At 45.8% G+C, this 19,629-nt stretch overlaps 1 protein-coding gene across 7 annotated transcripts in view; it reads left to right on the top strand.

The window, feature by feature from the left end:
• The first annotated feature begins 3,265 nt into the window (after positions 1-3,265).
• Positions 3,266-19,629, top strand: part of IL21R (interleukin 21 receptor) — an 18,277-nt gene continuing 1,913 nt past the window's right edge. Inside the window, exons 1-10 of one of the 7 annotated variants that reach the window (XM_019281513.2) lie at positions 3,266-3,477; positions 3,655-3,745; positions 5,207-5,302; positions 10,459-10,533; positions 13,655-13,760; positions 14,393-14,589; positions 16,224-16,375; positions 16,781-16,958; positions 18,191-18,287; positions 19,094-19,175. In XM_019281513.2, the coding sequence (XP_019137058.1) occupies positions 10,479-10,533; positions 13,655-13,760; positions 14,393-14,589; positions 16,224-16,375; positions 16,781-16,958; positions 18,191-18,287; positions 19,094-19,175 (867 nt within the window). In that variant the 5' untranslated portion in view covers positions 3,266-3,477; positions 3,655-3,745; positions 5,207-5,302; positions 10,459-10,478. Of the gene's footprint in view, positions 3,478-3,617; positions 3,746-5,206; positions 5,303-5,346; positions 6,226-10,458; positions 10,534-11,094; positions 12,227-13,654; positions 13,761-14,392; positions 14,590-16,223; positions 16,376-16,780; positions 16,959-18,190; positions 18,288-19,093; positions 19,176-19,629 lie in introns of those variants that run through there. The other 6 variants (XM_019281514.2, XM_019281515.2, XM_010392535.3 and 3 more) reach the window with 6 other exon arrangements.

The following is a 19,629-nucleotide window of genomic DNA, read 5'->3' as shown; positions in this document are numbered from 1 at the left end:
GTCTGGACTGAGGTCACCACCTGGAGATCAGCCTGTGCCTGCGTGCTCATACAGAGGGAGGCAGCTTGCCCTCCCAAGAGAGGAGCTTTGGTACCCTCCAGGCATGTCCTTTTTGCTAGTGGAGGGCTCCTGCCAGGACAGAGAATTACTGATCACAGTAAGTGTATTTTCAGTCGTTTTCAGTTTGTTTTGAAAGATTGCCGTGCAAGTGAAGGCTTGTGTCAAGTTTTAGCCTAGTTATAGTGCCATTTATTACTTGCTCACAATCACTCCACCTCCACATCTCTCTCACCTGGCTGTCTACCAAATACTAGCAGTGTGACTTGAGTGAAATAGGTTCCTGAGAAAAAACGCTGTTGTATTCACAGTTCAGGAGAAACTAGTTCAGATACACTCTTTTTTCGTTGCAGAAATGCCACAGGCTTGGCTTGTTTTCATTTCTCTTCTGAACAGAGTTGGCTCCTTGGAAATATGCACCTGTAAGGATCAGCTGTTGGCAAATTCCCATCAGTCATAAGGTTTGTCATTGCCTGTAGAAAACTAACAATAACCACACAACAAGGGTGATGGAGCAGGAGCTTGAGGATGTGGAGCCAGGTTCTTGGGGGCAGGGTCAAGTTAATTTCGAGTGAAGGAGGGGTCAGCTTTTTAAATAACTTGCCTCTGCATCTTGCTTTGTGACCCTCCATTGTTGCGACAGGGTGCAAGGATGTCCAAGTGTTCACCCACCACAAGCTACAAACTTTGTATCAGAAAACCAGTTCTTTTAAGTGTTGAAGTGATGGGGCAAAGGAACAAAGGGTTAGAGAACTAAATGAGGGGGTTGTAACTCCCAAAACCCTGCTCCCTCAGGTTTACCTCTGACCGTGGAATTATGTGACAAAACTCCTTAATGAAGAGAGGCTGAGGGAACAGTTTGTTTTTTCCTAAACATGTCTTGTCTGTAGAAAACCTCTTGGGGAGCATGATTCATGCAGTTTGTGTTCTAGCCTTGACAGAAGCGCTTCCAAAGTGTGTTATTTTGTATGCAGTTGCTCTTACAAAAAATAGCTAATTTTAATTAATTGTTGGGAGGACTCTGCCTGTCCAATGCCCAGGCATGTGTGCCCATGCGTGCACACAAACGCACAGATCATTTCCCACCTCTGCAGATTGCTGAGTACAAGGTCTGCCCCAGGCTCCCACGTGATGATGTATCATGATCTCGCATTACCCGGAATTTTAGGTTTTTTCACCACGCTTCTGTGACTGAGACCTTGCAGTCACGGCCACAGCCCTCAAGACCTCTCCTACTGCACCACAGTCACAAAGTCAGAAGCCAAGCAACACCTCAGCAGGAACTTTCTGGTAAAAAGAGCAGGGACTCTGAATTGGTCTGGTTTTCAGCTGCAGGACTGTTGTCTCTCTAAGCAGATTGCTCCAAAGCAAAAGAAGAACACAGAAGTGAGGAAGAGGGCACTTCCAGATACCCCATTAACACAACCAAAGATAAGCTTAATGAATTGCCATACCCCGGCCTGTTTTCCCAGAGTGCCTAACAATAGCTGTCAGCAGCACAGCTGGATTGCTAAATCCTGAGTGTTTTCACTGCTGCTGACAAGCTTGTTGAGAGGAACTTTACATCTCTGCTGAACTCTGGCCAAAGGTGCTTTGTTCTGTTTTTCTGTTTTGCTGTCCTGCTTCCAACCTGCCCCTTCTGCGGCTTTCTATAACATTGAAATGTCCATACTGCCCCTTCAGTAAGACTGCAAGATGAAAAAGAAAAACTGGCAGCAGCCTTCATTGAACAGAATGGGAAACTGGCTACTGTGGCACATTTAGCTGCATGAGAGGAGGAGCAGCTGTTTTCTTATTTTTTTGCTCTTAGGCAGAATGCTCTCTATAAAACTGACCATCTGTGCATGAGACCTAAGATTCTATATTCTGAATGCAGAGAAGCAATTGTTGTGGCAAGAGTTGTTACAGTACAACCTGTAAGCCACAGCCTGTCTTTGTTAGAGGGATTATTGTGCTAAACTTGCCCCAGTCCATGGAGTGTGGCAGGCATCCTAAGGAGCTCCTGTCCCAGTTTAGTGATGGTTCAGCCATTTCCTTCATCCTGTCTCTACCCAATTGTAAAGAGCAGGGCATTCATAACAGTATGGTGTTTGTCCTCTGATTGAAGGCTACCAAGCTGGTGACTAATACGTAGCACTGGGATTTTCCTACTTGGTGTTGTTTCCCCAGCTCTTAGAAATGGGGAAATTTGCTATAAGCTGAAGAGTTTGAGGTTGACTGCTTCTCCCCAGCTCAGCTACTGCTGGTTTCACTTGCCATGAGCCACCCACACAGCAACAAGAATTATAATGAGGTGAAAAAGCACTGGACTGCGTTCTGGGGGTAGAATTTCCACATCTGGGTCAGACTTGTAACCAGTCCCCAGTTCTTGTCTTGATGCCCTAGAGAGTTTCTATGAGAACTAGGTGTGCATTGGCCATGGCAGGCCATGGTGCCAGTGCCTGTGGTAAGTAGCCAGCTGAGCCTGGAGGAACCGGCTTGTACTGTGCTGCAAGTGCTGACCAGTGTGCATGTCTGGCAGGCTCTGGGCTTGAAGATTGTGCAGGGCAGTTCACTGCTGGGTGGTCTTCCCCCTCTGCTGCCTGGCTGAGGTGCTTCAGAAACTCATAGCATACTCCTCCACACCATGGGAGGGGAGGGGGCAACAAAGCCATGAAATGCCGTGTTTCCTCCACTACAGCAGGAACTAGGATACACAGTTTGGCATGTGCTGCTTATTTCATGGACTCATTCTGAGCTTTGCTGGGCCCCTGCAACAGACACTCTTGTTCAGAAGCACTAGGAATTCTTCCCAACTTTGGTCAAGCTGCCTTTGCTGTTCTTACAACTTAAAAACCTCCAGCTGTGCTTCTATATTGGGTTTGCATACCAAGATTTTATAGTGGAGTGGGGCTACAAGGGTGGCTTTTCTGAGAAGCCACTCCCTTCCTGCCTTTTCTCCTGAAGACACAGTACATTGCTGCCAGTGACAGGAGAAGTCACTAAATGTGTTAGGACTATATGTTCTGTGGTTTACAGATGCAGCTGACCACCCTCCTGCAGCTTGCTGTGTGAGCCCTTTGCTTTGCTTTGCTTGGCACATGCTGCCACAGCCAGAGGTTGCAGACAGCTGGTGTGTTTTTCACCCTATGACAGACAGGTGCTGGAAAACACACTCCATTGCTCCACCCAGCCTCGGGTGTGGAAGAGCTGCAGCCAGGCAGGATAGGTGGGACATGCTGATTTTTGACAGCTGTGGTAAAACAAAGCTCCATGAGATGCAGATGAGGCTCTTGCCATAAATAGCTGTGTGCCAGCAGCAGAGTTCTGGTCTTGGTACATCCCCACTTGCAGAGATCTGGGGACAGGGTGATAGATGTTGCCTCTAAGGGGCAACCTGCATTAAAGGAGTAGGGAGTTCTGCCTGCTCTATCAACTCAGGTGAGCACTGTGGGAATGTGTAACAGTCTTGCTGACCTTGTGCAGAGATGCTTCTGGGCATGCTTTGCATGGTGCAGCTGAGGATGTTGGGTTTGAGCCTGAGCAGAGCTGTAGGTTTCTGTTCCAGATGGTCAGGGTGAGTTCACTAGCACAGTCATTCCTGTTTCTCTTTACCAGCATGTGTCTGGTGATTTCCTAAGAGAAGATACGAGCCTCTGTGCAATCTCCTCCATGCGAGCAAGACATACATAGTCACAGCTCTGTGAAGGTAAGCCCTTTTCCTCTGGTAGGAGCCAAAGTGATGTCCTCTTACTACGGCATTCATGCAGTATGAGTTCAGACTTGATGGATATTGGGGAAAACAAGAGGCTGAGCTCAGTGTTGGTGGCTACAGATAACTGGCAAAGGCAGAATGGAGGCAAGAGCAAGATACTGGGGTCTCTGCAGGTGACACTAACATTCCCCAGACTGAAAACAGTGCACTCCTCCCTCCCCTGCAGCATCCTGTGTCAGCTCACAGCCACCACCTGTGGAGCTTCGGTGTTTTTCAACCTGCTGCTTTGCTGACTAACACCTCCGCTTTCTGCCTGGCTCATTCATATTTTAACCTGTTTCCTGAGCTTTGAGGTGGTTTCTTCTATTGGTTTCCCTTCCAGCAGATCACTGTTACTAATGTCTCAGCTGTTCTCCTGCCATTTTTTCCTTATCGTAATGTTTGATTATCTTCCTCCTAAATGTCACCAGCCAGTAATGGTGCCTTTGACTCTAAAGTTATGCCAGGTCTGTATCTTTGATGCTGCTGGGGATATTGGTTTAATTCTGTTATGACAGGAAGAAAGTACAGAGGTAGTACTGTTTCTGTGGGGTTTTTCCTGCTTTTCTCCAAATCATGAACCTGATAACTCCAAGTGTGACTAGTTTTATCTCCTAGAGAAAGGAAATGTCAGCTCTGATTGTTGTTTTTTCAATGTGTATTCATGCTGATAAACGCATACAGATATTGCGCTTCTTCCAGTGATAGCAAAATGGTTTTGGGTCATGAATAGGAGAATCTACCAGACTTTCCCTTGTGTGCCCTTCATGCCTGCTTCTTGGTGAATATTGCTGCTGCAGGCTAGGCTGAAATTACACTTTTTATGAGTTACATTCGAGGAAAACAGGCCTTTTGGTGGAATATGTTTAAATTTATAAAGCCATTGGTCTTACAGTGCTACAAGTGTTCTTGTTTTAAAAATTATCTCTGTAATATCAAATGCATATTATTGCATGGTTTAAAAGTAGTGTGGCTTGTGCCTGCCAGACTATTGCTCTTTGGACTGAGTGCATATGCTGCCTTTTCCCTCTTTTGTCTGCACAAATAACAGTATTGGCATACCTTGGAGAGTCCTGTGTAATCAGGGGGCAAAAGCTACACCACTGTCCTGGTGTGCTATCCTCATAACAGAAGAATATTACTAAGAGCCTGGGAAATGTCTAACTTAGCTGCTCAGCCTCGTTGACCCTGTACTGTCCCACACTGCACCCAAGAGTGGTGACAATCTCCACAACCCACAGGCACCATCAGCTGAGACAAGTCTTTTCTAAAAGCTTGGGCCTGACATTCTGCCTTGTAAGTGATCCACAGCGCATGTGGAAGGGAGAGCTGGTCTTTCACAGAGGCTACTCCAAACACCATGAGGAGTAGCTTCTGGACTAAGTCGTGTGACTGTCTCCATGCATGTTCTAACAGTGTACAACCAGCTCAGTTACCAGCAACTACCTGGCAAGCATGATCAGGAGCCACCTGCGCTGGCCTGAACATTCCAAAACATCTCTTTTTCACATGGTGAGTCAGAGGCATGGAGGGCTGAACATGGAGCTTTCTCATCCTGTGCCGTGCTGCTTTGTGCCAGCTTCACTGCTGCAGTCTTCTTGGGTAATTACAGCTCCTTGTTCTTTACCCTCCTACCTCCACACTGTGCTGTGTGTGCCAAATCCCTCCACAGTGCTGCTTGTTTCCCTCTTGTCCAAGGATACAGCGAGTGTGCATGGGCTCCTTGCAGCCCCTTTAAAGGTAGGATTAGGTGAGTTGACGAACCCTCCCTCAGTGTCAACCTTGAAATCTAAAGAGACCTGGCCCAGACATAAGTTACAGGCATGAGATATGACAGGCATGAGCCCCTCACCTGTGTAGGAGCCAGACAACCTACCTGCCTGTGGTCTGAGGATTGGTGCTGTTGCCTTGATGCTGGGACCATTTGGGGGATGGATGGAAGCTGAATGCAGTGGTGCTTGACTGTCTCCAATGTGGCACATGCTGTACCATGCAGTTTGGCTTAGCCCATTAATACCTTGACACTGGTGCCTCCTCACTGCACAAGTCTAAGTCCACCAGCCCCACTCTGACCTTTTAGATATGAGGCTTGTGAGTTTTTATCAGCTCTCCCACCCTTTTCTCATGTAAGAGAGCAGAGCAGTACAGTAATAAATGTTGTGTGGGTGTTTGGACCTGAATTCATCACCTCCTCTCACCACATCCTTCTGTCGGCACAGTAATACTGATACAGTGGTGACGTCAATCTCCATTTATCGCTGTGTATTCCAATGCACCACGGCCCTTGGTTGTGCACAAGTAGGCTTTGTTCTTACTCAGTGCTGAGGAGACCCACCTGCTCCCCAGCTCCCCAGGTGGGGTCTGCAGTTGCAGTAATGATTTAGCCAGGCCGGTCATGGAAGTGTTGGAGGGCTGAAATGCACAGAACAGGGCAGGTAATGTCCATGTTTCCACCAATTTTCCCTGCTGCCAGTTTGTTCCTGCTTGATATTGCAACTTCACTGTAAATCTTTCTTATAGCTGATGTGGCCCTTGTGCCCCAGATGTCATTGCTGTTGGCCTCTGGACAGTCAGAGCACCCCTTTGTCTCCCTGTTGCTCCAGCTTTGTGATTAGATGGCAGTGTGCATCAATAATGATTTTTTTTCAAGAAGAAAGCTTGTCTGGGCATATAACTGGTGGACTGTGTCTTGTGTCTTCCTTTCTTTTTTTGCTTGGGTGTAACAAAATCCATTTTCTCATGCATGGAAATTTTTTTTTCTCCTTTCTTTTTTTACTTAAAATGAGTTTTTAATTAGTTTTGTTTAGGGTTTTTGTTTTGTTGGGTTTGGGGTTGTTTTTTTTGGTTGGTGGTTTTTTGTTGTTGTTTTGGGGGTTTTTTTTGTGGAAGTTTTTTAAGTACATGCATTTCCTGGAAACACTTCAAATTGTGAGCTTAAACTGAATACATGTTTGGCAGTTTATAGCATCATATTTCCAGATCCTTAACAAAAATAGTCTTCATAAATGTCTGTGTCTGTATTGGTCCTATTTCCTATTCTCTGGTGTATTAAAGATTGGTACCATCATTTACATGTGCATATTATGAATGGCTAATCAGCTTTATTGCTGTGGTCTCATAAGGATAGTACAGAGTTTGCAGCAGTGGTACTTGGCAACTGTACAATACTTGACATTTTATAAGAATTAAGTGTCTGTGTTGCAAGGATGCATGAAGCTGATTCAGAGTCCCCATTTCACAGACAGAGAAAATGAAATGAGGTGGTAGAAAGGACTTTTCTAATGCCAGACTGGGAATAAGTTCCTGCCTCTGCTCATTGCCCAATGCCAGTTTTTCCTCCAGGTGAACAATCACATGCTGACAGATGGAAGCAAATAGGGTGTAACAAATGGAGGGATGTAGGAAAGGTGGGGGTCTCGATCACAGACTGGGATTGAAGCTTGCAGGGGGCCTAACTGGAGCATGCTTCAGAATTAGGGCTGCTATACATCTCCATTGAAGTCATGAGGTCTTTAGCATCAAAGACCACAAAGATGCTGCTGCAGAGCTGCAACTTTCCCAGCTCTCCTGCACATGTCTTGTCTGTCCATGTCTTGTCATAACAATTTGGAGCACAGCCAGGAGGTCAGTTTCAGCAGCACTGAAAGTGTCTATGGTGGTCTTAGAGGTCTCAGCCCTTTCCTACCACACTGAGGTAGGGAAAGAGACGGAGATAAATGTTGGACTAATCTGTGGGCACTGGCAAGGGTAAGAGATGGGACAGTGGCGTCCCAACTGAGGAAGTATTGTCTCTTTGTTTCACCTATTTTAGCAGATCCTACTGGTTTTCTTATTTTTTGCTACTGTGCTCTTCTTCAGGAATCTTCCTTTTGGATTACAAGGCTGTATGCTAACCTCTCCCCATTGTGTAATGGCAGCCTCTGGTAACTCTGTAAGACATCTTCCCAATGAGCTTTGACTTTTTCTTTTCAGTCCCTCCCATCCCTTTGGGTTGATGGTACCATTCTCTGAGCAGAGGAAGGAAAGTAGGGGAGGCCCTTGAAAGAAACCATAGTCCAATAAGTAAAAGCAGCAAAGACTTTCCTTGCATTGATCTGTTCATTTAGGCAGGAATGAGCATAGAAGCAGGGAGCTACTGCAATATCATGGATACGAAGCATCAGAGGCCCTGCCAATTGGATTCTGAAATAAGTGGTGGGTCTGCAGACCTTTCTGGGGGCCCAGCCCTTCTATCCTTCCTTCCTCTCTCCCTCCGTCCCTCCCTTCCTTCCTTCTTTCCTTCCTTCCTTCCTTCCTGAAGAAGAGGCAGCAAGTTGCCTTTCTTTGCTTTCCATGGTGGCCAAGAGTGTGGACTGTGACAGTCACAATACAAAGTGATGCTGAGATGGGCTCATGGTGCACCTAGTCGTAGCAGGAAGTCGAGTGAGCAGGTTTCAGAAGGCAGGATAAGAGCAGGCCTTCCTCAAAGGAATGAGGATTTGGAGAAGAGCAGTGGAAGATGGGTGAGATCACAAGGTGGGGTTAGACAGTGGCCTCTATCTGAGTGACCAGGGACTGCACCACCAGAAGTACTGGTAATGACAAGAGTTACTACACAGAGAAAACTTGGAGAGCTGGGACCAGAGGGGTCAAGAAAAGGTGTTTACTCAAGGCAATGTGTGATGCAGAAAGAAGGGCTGGAGTATGGAGGTAGAGAGTTTGCCCTGCCACCGGCAACAGGTGAGGGTGGATGGCAGGGTGCCTGGGGCTCCTTGCTGAGCTGGGACAGTGCTTCATGGGCAGGGTTTGTTTGGCAGGAAAGAAGGGGCAGCAGCTGCACCGTTGCTCCCACTACAGGGTGTGACACCGAGTGTCTGTGGCACCTCCGGAGCAAGCCTTGCTGGTCTCACCTGGGCACTGACACCCTGAGAGCACATCTGTGAGCTCACATGAGGCTGCAGGGGCTTTCTGGTGGCTGCTAAATTTATTTTGCTTTCACTATTTGAGTAAACCTGGGAAATTTTTAAACATCACAAATGTTCCCCAAGTCTTGGAGGCCTCATGGGCTTCTCTCTGCTGAGTGATTGCCTGGGTATGGGGTGGGTGCAGCACAGGCACCCCAGGACCTGAATACCTGCAACCCCCAAATCAATACAGGCTGAGGAACAAACAAATTGAGACCAGCCCTGCTGACAAGGACCTGGGGGCAGTGGTGGATAAAAAGCTGGCCATAAGCTGGCCATGTGTGCTGGTAGCCCAGAAATGCCTGTGTCCTGGGGTTCTTCCCCAGCAGTGTGGGCAGCTGGGGGAATTCTCCCCCTCTACTCTGCTCTCTTGAGAGCCCACCTGGAGTTCCGCCTTCAGGTCTGGGACCCTGCAATGTGACAAGCACGTGCAGCTGCTGTAGTGAATCCAGAGGAGGCCACAGAGATGCTTCAAGGGCTGGAGCGCCTCTGCTATGTATGACAGGCTGAGAGAGTTGGGCTTGTTAAGCCTGAAGAAGAACAGGCTTTGAGGACACCTAACTGCAACCTTTCAGTATTTAAAGGGAACCAGTAAGAAAGATAAGGACGGACTTCTTAGCAGTCTGTAGTAACAGGATGAGGAGTGATGGTTTTTTAAATTAAAAGCATAGATCAGACTATGTGCATGGCATGTGGGCCCTTCCTGATGTCTGTGCATCCTTGAAACTTGCTTTCAATGAAACTATGTCCCCAAGATAATACAGGTTGCTTCTTCAAAGTCTTGTCCCATTTAAGAATAGCTTGAGAAACAGTGTTGAAGTCTGTACCAGATATCAACAGCCAATACTCTGCAGGAAGCTTATTTTAAGTCTTTCTGTGCACATACATGTGTTTCTATAAATATTTTAATGCTGTGAAAACACAGCCTTAATGTATTATATGACTTGAGGGGTTTGTCTTGGAGCAGGGGCCGTGGGTTGAACAGTCATTTGTATGTGATGCCATTTCCTCTGTTTTAAACATCCTGCTGTCATCTTCTCTGAAGCCTTTCTTATAGGTTCTCTTCACTAAACCATCAGGGCAGCCTCTCCCTGCAGTCAGTGCTGTACATTGTTCTCTTAGATGCTACATGGGAGGCTGGGTTTTTTTCTTTTTTTCTTCTGGTCTGTCTTCCTGGAGTCCCTTAATTAGATATTTCATGCCTATTTAACTATGGGTAGGCCAAATCAATGAGTTCTCACTAGCTTTGCTCACAGAGACCCGCAATGATATTCAGACTCCATTTGGCTAAATCACTGCACAGCTGTTTAATCTGCAGTAATGTCACTTCTAGTGGCAAGCCGTTCCTAGCTGCAAGATACTAATGAAGTAAAAATGGGTTAGCACCTAACCCAGGAGTCTTTCTTGTTGCCTTGATAGCCTGAGCTGCAGTCCCTTTGCTGCTTTCTCTGTGCACGTGCTGGCAAGGAGTGAAGATTTCACTGACCTTGCTTATGGCAAGTTGGCAGACTGTTGGTCATACCCCCCTTAGCCCATGGAGTAGATACACACAGGAGAGCTGAAATTAATTGTCTAAATAAGGCACTTTACTTTCAGACATTTAAATGAAAGCAAGATTAATTCCACCTCAACTTTATTAAAGTAGATGTCTGAGCAGAGCTTTAAATTGATTGTGGGAATCTTGTTTGTGGTTGTTGTTTTGTTTTGTTTTGTTTTCTTCCCCAGGACATCCAGTGAGAACCACCATGAGGAACAAACAGTGGCTCTACAATATTTTCTTCTGCCTTTTATTCCAGCACAGTAAGTCCTCAGATATTTCTTTTGAGGTTGTACACCCACAGGATTTATCTTAGTGACCACATATGCCGGTTCTGATCAGATGTGCATGGCACAAGGTTGCCACAGGACAGCAACCACAAGATAAGGTCCCAGGGGAGAGAGTTCCATGGGCTAATGAGTGGTGGACAGGCACAGGAAGGTGCACAGCTGGGCAGAGTTCAGCCAGGCTGTATACTGCTCTGGGAAGCAGCACCAGCAGAGAGCTTGCAGAGGTAGTGCCTGCCCTGCATTGATATGTCTCCTAGTGACATTAGAGTAGGATTTCCCCCATCAAAAATACCCTTTGCTGTAGAAAATGTTCTGGTGGCCAAGACCAGGATATCCCCAGGGTTGCTGTTGGCTGGTCAGCCAGGGCCAGTGGAGTGAACCTCTCCTAGTCTGAAGCCCTTTGCTTAGGACTGGACTGTGCATACAGTCACATCACCCCCCACCCCCTTTTTTTTTTTTTTTTTTTTTGCTGTTTCCTACCCACACTGCGAACTCCAGCTGACTCAGAGCTGACTTTCTGAACAGATCAGCTGGACAGAAAAAGGCAATGACAACCATGTCTGCAGGGAGCTATGCAAGTTTTTTGTATCTTACATGCTGCTTGTAGGCAGAGCATGGGACCTGCTCCAGACCTAAATTAGGAGAAAAAATGCATTCAGAATTATATCTTCCTGTCATAAGGGACCACTGTGATGTCTGGTCTGAATTTTGTGTGATGCAAGCCAGGGAATTACCATGTACTAATTTCAGTTTGGACCAATCTAGATCTTACTGGTAGAAGTATTTGAGTTTTGTTTCTGAAGCTGCCAAGGACAGACATTTTATCTTAGATCTAACTAACTGTGTTTAGGACACTTAATTAGTCCTTTCCCAGTAAAAAGCTGTCCTCTTAATTTTGTTAACAGGTTCTTGCCCAAACATGCACTTGCAACTTCCCAGCTACCTAGGAGTAGTCTGTTTGACTAATTAACATAATAGCATAGAAGAACACTAATTGCAACTGCTTAATAGCTTATTAGTACTTGCTGCCCTCTCTAAAGGAATGCAAAAGATTTCTAACCCTGTTTTTCTAGGAGAATAAAGTTAGGCTAAAGGAGAAAATGTATGTTGCTCAGGATTCTGAACTAAACAGTGCTTGGTCCAGGACCCTCAGAAGAGTATTGAGGGTTCAAAATAAAGAGTGAAAACTTAATGAAAAATTTAGAACAGAATTCTGAAGTTGGTGCAAAATTAAAAAGTCAAAATGAAGGTTTAAAAAAAATCATATGTACAACCTTGGGACCAGTCTGTTGCAAACATCCCCAAATTTCTTCTGCCACCATCCTAACTCTTTGGAGTAAGGAGGATCTTTTATGCAAGTCTGAGTGCTGCCCAGAGCTCCTGTAGGGAGAGTAGTGTGTGCTCTAATATGTGAGGACTAGGAAGTAAATGTGGTGATGGGTGACTTCAGCCAGGAAAAGTGGGACTTTGTTTGCCTTTGAACTTACCCCAGGCTAGAAGGAGGCTGCACCCTCTGCTGGACACACCTCCTGTGCATTGTGACTGTAAATACAGACATCTTGTTTGTGCGGACAGCCATTTGATCTGGAGGGTGCAACAGATTTCTGGTCCGTCATTGCACACACTGTCTGCATTCCATGGTGGTTCTCTGCATACAGCTTCAGCTGTAAGACTGGGCATTGGGATTGTTGGGCATATCGCATCAGCAAACAGCACTCTGGATGCAAAGCATTTTGCAACAGGGAAGGAGGACAAAGGGAGTGCAGCTTCTCTGACCAGGAAAGCAGCAGAACGACAAAGGGAAGTGAGCTTGCAGCATGGTTAGCATCAAAGGGTTTGGGTGCCTGATGGCTGCAAAGTAGTGTGTTCCTAGGAGGCTGGGAGCAGCCGTTACGGTAGGCGAGAACCCGTGCTTGATTTAAGCATGGATGTAACAATCTTGAGTCTTTTCCTAGATGATGACAATTTTATTCCCATTGAAAAGGGGTGCTACTGTACGTGTCAGAAATGAATGGTCACTGCAGTAGGCATGGTTTGAACCAGCATGGTATGCTGCATCTCCTGCAGGCTTTTCCTCATTCAGCCATTCCTAGTGTAATGGTGGTGGTTCTTGTCAGCCCAGGGAGCTGTCAGGAGGGGACTCATCAATGCAGATATTTCTCACTGGGCTACTATCTTACCTGCCTTGAAATCCAGGGAGATAAGTGTGTTATGCACAGGACAATGGTACTTTTATACAACACATTCTGGATACTGCTCTGTGAGCAGAGCTCCTGCAGAACAAATGCAAGAATATAAATTCTGCTTTGTGACCACTTTCAAAAAATTACTTGATTTACCTAATGACCAGTGTAAGTTCTACAATTGCCTCTCAAGGTCTCTTGAGAAGTCTGTAATTAATAAATTGTGCTTATCAGAATGTTTAATAGAAATTTAAGTAACTAAAAATTTGCAATATTTTTTATTCCCAAATTCCATGGAAAACATACTTCAAGCCTCTGGAGCTGGACATAAAAAGTATTGATGCTGCAGATATCAAGCTTTAGAAAATGGAAAAGAGAATGGCAAAGAAAAAATTACTAAAATAGCACTTTTTAAAAAATGTGCAAAGTGCTATATAGATGTACAATGAAAACTAGACTAGCAAAGAACAGTACTCAATTTAGAAAGTGGTATCGTTAAAATGTTTGAATATGCTACTATTTCTTATTGGGTTATCATACCTCTTCTATGTGTTCTATAAGCTAAGACTCTTGCAGAAATATGTGACTGCTGTAGAGATTGTACGAGAGGGGACAGGGATAAGTCTGAAAATTCAGTCACAATTTGGGCATTTCCTGATTTTGGCTGCCACAGCGTTTTTAATTGGTTTTTGTTTGACACTTATCTTGCCATCAGTGACTTGTCACCCTACAGAGCTGAAACACATCTGCCCCACAGCTGGAGACTTTCAGTGGGAGGGAGGAGGGTTGTCAGAGACTGGTCTGTTCCCTTCAGATTTAGTGGGAACCCTGAGGGGTGCATATATTGATACAAAGTTCTGCTTGCTTTATCATGGAAGTTGATATTGTGTTTTCTCTTTCCAAACCTATAGCTATGTGTTGTGAAAACCTCACTTGTTTTGTGGACTACGTACAGACCCTGTCCTGTATCCTACGAAATGAGTTGGGTTTCGGTTCATACAATCTCACTGCAACATGGTATGTCTTGGTAGGATGAGCAAAGTCCAGTTAGCAGGAGCCTCTACATGGCCATAGCACAGTGGTGACCTTCTGTCATCTTTGTTAGGTAGAAATCCTATTCTTGCTACCATGCTGGTTTTTTACTCAGTATTTTGCACTCCAGTTATGAACTGACTTCTTCTCTAGAAAAGGACCCCTGGTTCCTGTCTCTGCCAACTGTGCTTCTTGCTGCTGACTGCTATGCTGACCCCAGTTTCCTTAGCATTGCCTTCTCTGCTGCCACGGGAATACCTTGCCCTTTGCTGCTGTTAAAAGTGAGCTTTTATCTGCATGCATTGGCAGGGCTCACGCAGATTGTCCAGTCCTCTACGGCTGCTGTTCTGTCACTGCAAGGAAGTGGATGCAGTCTTGGCCTGTGTAGCCTTGAGGAGTACCTTTCCTTTCCAGAAACACTTTCCTATTTCTCTCAAAGATGCTAAGCTGAGCAAGTAGAAGGGAAAAAAGAAATCTGTTGAAGTTCAAAGATAATTTTTTATTTGAACATGTTGATTTTTTTGTTTTAATCATTTCCTGTGCCTGGTGGTTCAGCAACAAATTAATCCAACTACAGCATGTGATACATGTGGACTTGTTTGTTTTGGCTTTTTTAGGGTTCCTGAGGAAGATCCAGAAAATACTGTGGCTGCCTGCAGTCTCCTGCAATTGTCAAGGAACACCAGTCACACACAGTACATGTGCACTGTGGACATGACTGAACTCCTGGCAGATACCAAAGTCCAGGTGGATGTTACAGAGATAGCTGATAGGCAGCATGTGCTTTCCAAAGACTTTTATTTGTCAGACAACAGTAAGTACAAAAATTATGAATTTGATAAATACTGTCTGACTATGTGCTAGGATAGTCTGGACAAGGAGTGAGAGTTGCAGCAAGCAGTGTGGGGCTATGTTTGCTGTACACTCATTTACATAAAGCACTGTGCTCTTATTGTTGCTATTATGCTTGAAGCTGGCTTAGAGCTGGCTTGGTCCATGCTTTTCACAGGGAAATTCCTTTTCCCCATGAAGCAGTAGGTGATAAATATCTGCCTCAGACCAGTCTCATACCTAGACTATGCAAGAGTTTGTTCTTGGCTGGATTCTAAAGGACAGGAGGAATTGCTTCATTACAAATGCCACAAATCACAGAATCCTTAGAATGGTTTGGGTTGAAAGGGACCTTAAAGATCATTAAGCTCCAACCCCCTACCATGGGCAGGGACACCTTCCACTAGACCAAGTTGCTCCAAACCCCATTCAACCTGGCCTTGGACACTTCCAGAGAGGGGGCAGCCACAGTTTCTCTGGGCAACCTGTGCTAGTTCCTTGCCACCCTCACAGCCAAGAATTTCTCCCTGATATCCCATCTAACCCTGTCCTCTGTCAGTGTGAAGCCATTTCCCCTTGTCCTGTCACTACATGCCCTTGTCAAAAGTCTTTCTCCAGCTCCCTTGTAATATCCAAGGTGCTGGAGGCTCCCAAAAGGCTTTTGCAGTGGACACCTGAACCAACATGACATTATTTTGGGTGGCACAAGGTGTCCCAGATGTACTGGATGTGGCAGTTCCCCTTTCTGGGGCAATTCCTAATCATTTCTCCTGCATGACACGAAGACTGAATGCAGTCATGTAAATGCCTTGGCAAAATGTTGGTATGTTCTGGGTTGTGTAGCAAACTATGAAGAAAAGGAGTGGTTAGCCAGGCAGATGGGTACCACGCAGACATAGGATTTTTCTATTTGGCTTCTTCTGAAATTAAACTTTACTTGAGAAGTGTCATCTTTTTGACAAATGCCATAACATTTCAGGAAGCCTCCTTGCTCCCACTGACAGACTAGAGATTGGGTAGTCATGCATATCTCCTAGATGTCCTCATCCAAAGGCATCATAGCTCAGTGGTGGGCTGTGCAGACTGCTGGAGTTTTGCATGACTGCTTTTCAACACACAAACACTCCCTGCAGGGATAAAAAAGCTTGCTTTTTGGACACTTGGGACAGGGGATTGCAGTGGGTTTATGCAGTGTCCCCTAGCCTCAGCTTTTCCTCATGACTCTGTTACATTGAGGGGTATTTCCCCAATTTTGCGAGTGATGATGACTACACAGAGTTCTTTTATGTCATGAGAAGAACAAGGTGCTCTACATTTTACATCTCCCAGGAGTTTATTAGCACTATACTATCTTTCCTGCCCCTTAGGCAATGAGGAGGTTCAGAGACAAGCAGAAGATATATTCAGAGAAACATGGTCCTGACTTCATTATGTGGCTCACATGTGAGGTTCTGTGCGTGGCTGAAGGCAGGAAGGCTGTGGACGTTCTCTGGTGTAGGAAGGCCCACCACTGCCAGGGCAGCTTTGTTCCCTACGCGCTCTGCATTGCTAATACCATGCTGGGCCATCTCTTAACTGTAGTAATCTTATGAAAGGTAACACCATCCTGTCTTCCAGTCAAACCACAGCCTCCATTCAACCTGACCGCTTTGTTCTCAGAGGGTTACAATATTTCTTGGGAAACCATCTACCAGAACTCTTCCTACTACTTTTTGAATGAGGAGCTGGAATATCAGCTGCGTTACAAAAGAAGAACTGACACCTGGGAGGTAAGTGAGATGTCAGTTTACCATCAAGTAGGATGTACCAGAAAAGAGGAAGCCAGCACAACCAGGACAGTAGCACTGGTGTGGAACAAGGGTTTTCATGGTTTAGAAAAAATGTCTCTCTGCTTGACAGGACTGAAAACAGGCAAACCCAAAAAGTAATTGAGAAACAGAAGCTGTGTGAGAAGTATTAGATCCTGTGAGAAAGGCTGATGATTCATTTGATTCTCATGCTGTCCTGCATGGAAGGCTCCCCCAGGATTGCATGCAGCTGCTGGCCAGTCAGAGCATGGCCTTGCAGAAACAACATGAAAGCAGAAGAGGCTACTTTGCAGGCATCCTCACTGTGCAGCAGAGAGAGCAAAGTAAGAGCAGTCACTCTAGAGTTTGGTGTTTAATCATTCACAGACTCAGAAGACTAAAGCTGTTCATGAAGATAAGCGGACATTGGTGCTCCTGCCATGGGAACTACAGGCGAACACTGAGTACGAGTTCCAAGTGAGAGCTAGACCCCGGGAAGACAGTGGCTATGGTGGTTTTTGGAGTGAATGGAGTTCTCCGCTGTCACTGAAAACCAGCCCTGCCGGTACATCTCCTTTCCCTTTCAATAAGTCCAGTGTCAGAGAATGCTTTCAGAAATTTAATAAAATCTAATTAATTAGAACAAATTTTAAACAGTCCAGTAAAGACAGGTACGGTTAGCTTCCTTACTGGTTATGTGAACCCGAGGCCTGGGCTGTCAGTATTGACATTCTCACTGTGTGACAAAAGAAAGAGTGTTTGGTGGGGTTGGCTGTACATATGGGTGCCACTTGCAGGAGTGTAGCCTTTAGCTTCCCTTTGAGTGTCAAATGTCCAGGGTCCTGCTTGCAGCCTTCAGAAATGGGGGAGATCTCCTCTACTGGGTCTTAGTGTTGTCTTCAGCTGAGGGGAGGGGGATCCTGCTCTCAAACCTGAGTTCTGTGTCTGGACTCTGATGTTTGATCATGCTGGGCATGGGTGTTTTGTTTGGTAGCCACCACTCTGCAGGGAGTTCACAGTACTTTATACTCAGAAGTACACTGATGCTTGTCATGGTGGAACAGAGGCTATGAAAATAAGGAGCCTTTGCTCCAGGAGAACAGGTGAAAAATGACTGGTCAATGCCAGTAGCATGTGCTGAGCTTCCCTGCTTTCACTCATCTGCAGCTCAAACTGAAGCATTACAGGGTTTACGTGGTGCTGTGGCAGCAGGGCCAGGCTCCATTTGCTAAGGGATATCTGAGTTCTGGATCTCAAAGGTGCCCCTTTCCATCACAGGTGGAGAGCAGCCAACAAGCAGTCATCTAGTCTCTAATCAACTGCACTTTTTCACTTCACAGATCACTTGTGGAGGCGTCCCTAAACCAGGAGTCAGAAACAACAGGGGTCTTAGTGGCAAGGAGCTGTCCTGCCCTAAGTATGTTGTCTGTCTGTCTCTGGTGCAGCCAGGTAGACCTGTCTGGAGTACTGGGGCCCAGATGATAGCGTCAATATCCCTGTGAGAGAATCTGGGATAGAAATTAAGGGTGTCTCATAGAATCATTTAGGTTGGAAAAGACCTCCAAGATCATCTGGTCCAACCTTTGACCAATCATTGCTTTATCAACTAGATCATAGTACTAAGTGCCATGTCCAGTCTCTTGAACAAGGATAGTGACTCCACCACCTCCTTGGGCAGCCCATTCCAATGCTTGACAACTCTTTCTGTTCCAAAAACTTTTTCTCCTCACCATCTCCTGTTTATTGACCAGGGTATAAATACAAAGTGAGTCTGCATGACCTTGTCTCTTTCTTCAGCAGTGACACAGACAGCAGGCATGGAATGGCTGTTGCTGTTTGGTATTGTTGTGGCAATCATGGCCTCAATCACAACCTTTCTGGTCAAACAGCAGAGGTAAGAATGCTTCAGGAAGTGGGAGTTAATGTTTTTATTCCATCTTGATAGAGATGGGGTGTTCACATGCAGCCTTCCTTGAGTCTTGTATACCTATGAGTAGGAAGCTATGGGCCTGTAAGGGACGGCCAAGTATGGTCCCTAGCTGATGTACTGCCAGGAGTGACCAGCTTTTCTCTGGGACTCTGCTGCCATTCATCTGGTTGGGACAAGATGTTGGCACATGGGGATGAAGCAAGGACCAGAAAGCTTCCTGAGCTGTTCTCCTGGTCTTGTCTGTGCTCTGCAATTGCCAGATAGAGCAGTAGCCAGAGCTGGCCTGGCCCTTTCCAAAGTTGACATAGGTCCTTCAATGCTGGCTGGAGGCCTCTGTCCCTCTCAGAGGCTTCTCATGCCCTTGAAGAGATATGGGGTGCTGACATGGAGGAGGGCTGGTGCAGCAACAGGGCTGGCACAGCCCAGGTCCACAGCAGAATTGCATAGGGCAGAGTTCTGGCCTGCAGACCACAAACCTCAGTGGAAAATGCCTTTATAGCATCTGGTGTTTTTCCAGGAAGGAAAAAACTGGAACCTCTTTCCTTAGTGTGAATATTTGTGTGCAAGTGCTGAGGCCTCACCTCCAGTGAGGTTCACAAGAAAGGCCATTAGATGGCTCTGGCAGCACAAGACATCCTTGGAACCTCAGCCACTTGCTAACTCACAAGGCTGGGCAGGTGATTCCAGTTCCTTGAAACGGATCTGGAGATGCCTTGCTTTGCATCTGTAATGTGTGCTTAACCCCAAAGCCTTTCTCTTTTCTCTTCCAGCTTGTGGAAGAAGATGGCTTGCATCCCAGACCCTGCTCCCTTTTTCAAACCTCTTTATGTGGCTCATAATGGAGATTTTAAGGTATAAATGGGCTACACAAATGAATGGAGTACATGACAGACTAAAAGGCTACCATGCTATCCTGGGCAAAGGATTCTCATTAGGGCAGTAGAAGGGGAAATCTGTCTCAAAGGAATGCCAAACATCTCCAGATATAAGAACCATAGCTTTCCAGTATCTGTTTGGTGCCATGAAGACCTTTATGTTACATCTCTACTCCTTATTCTCTGTAAGTGCTGCCTCAGTGTGTGAGCTGAGTTCATGTGGTTTGTGAAGCCTGGGATCCTGACGGGAGTGTCAGAGAAAACTGCAAAGCCACGCAAACCTCTCAGGGCTAATTATTTTCAATTACTTCAGTTAGTTCTCCTGCAGTTGCCTGTGTCTCATAATAACAGTATCTCCTACACTGTTATATTGGAGGAGTCAGTGACTGTAGAGTTTGATTTTGCCTCTAAAAGCCTAAGAACTCTGGTTA

The sequence above is a fragment of the Corvus cornix genome, chromosome 14 (assembly GCF_000738735.6).
Source record: "Corvus cornix cornix isolate S_Up_H32 chromosome 14, ASM73873v5, whole genome shotgun sequence".
Taxonomy (NCBI): domain Eukaryota; kingdom Metazoa; phylum Chordata; class Aves; order Passeriformes; family Corvidae; genus Corvus; species Corvus cornix.
The sequence above is the reverse complement of the archived record's forward strand: the minus strand, read 5'-3'. Positions and strand labels throughout refer to the sequence as shown.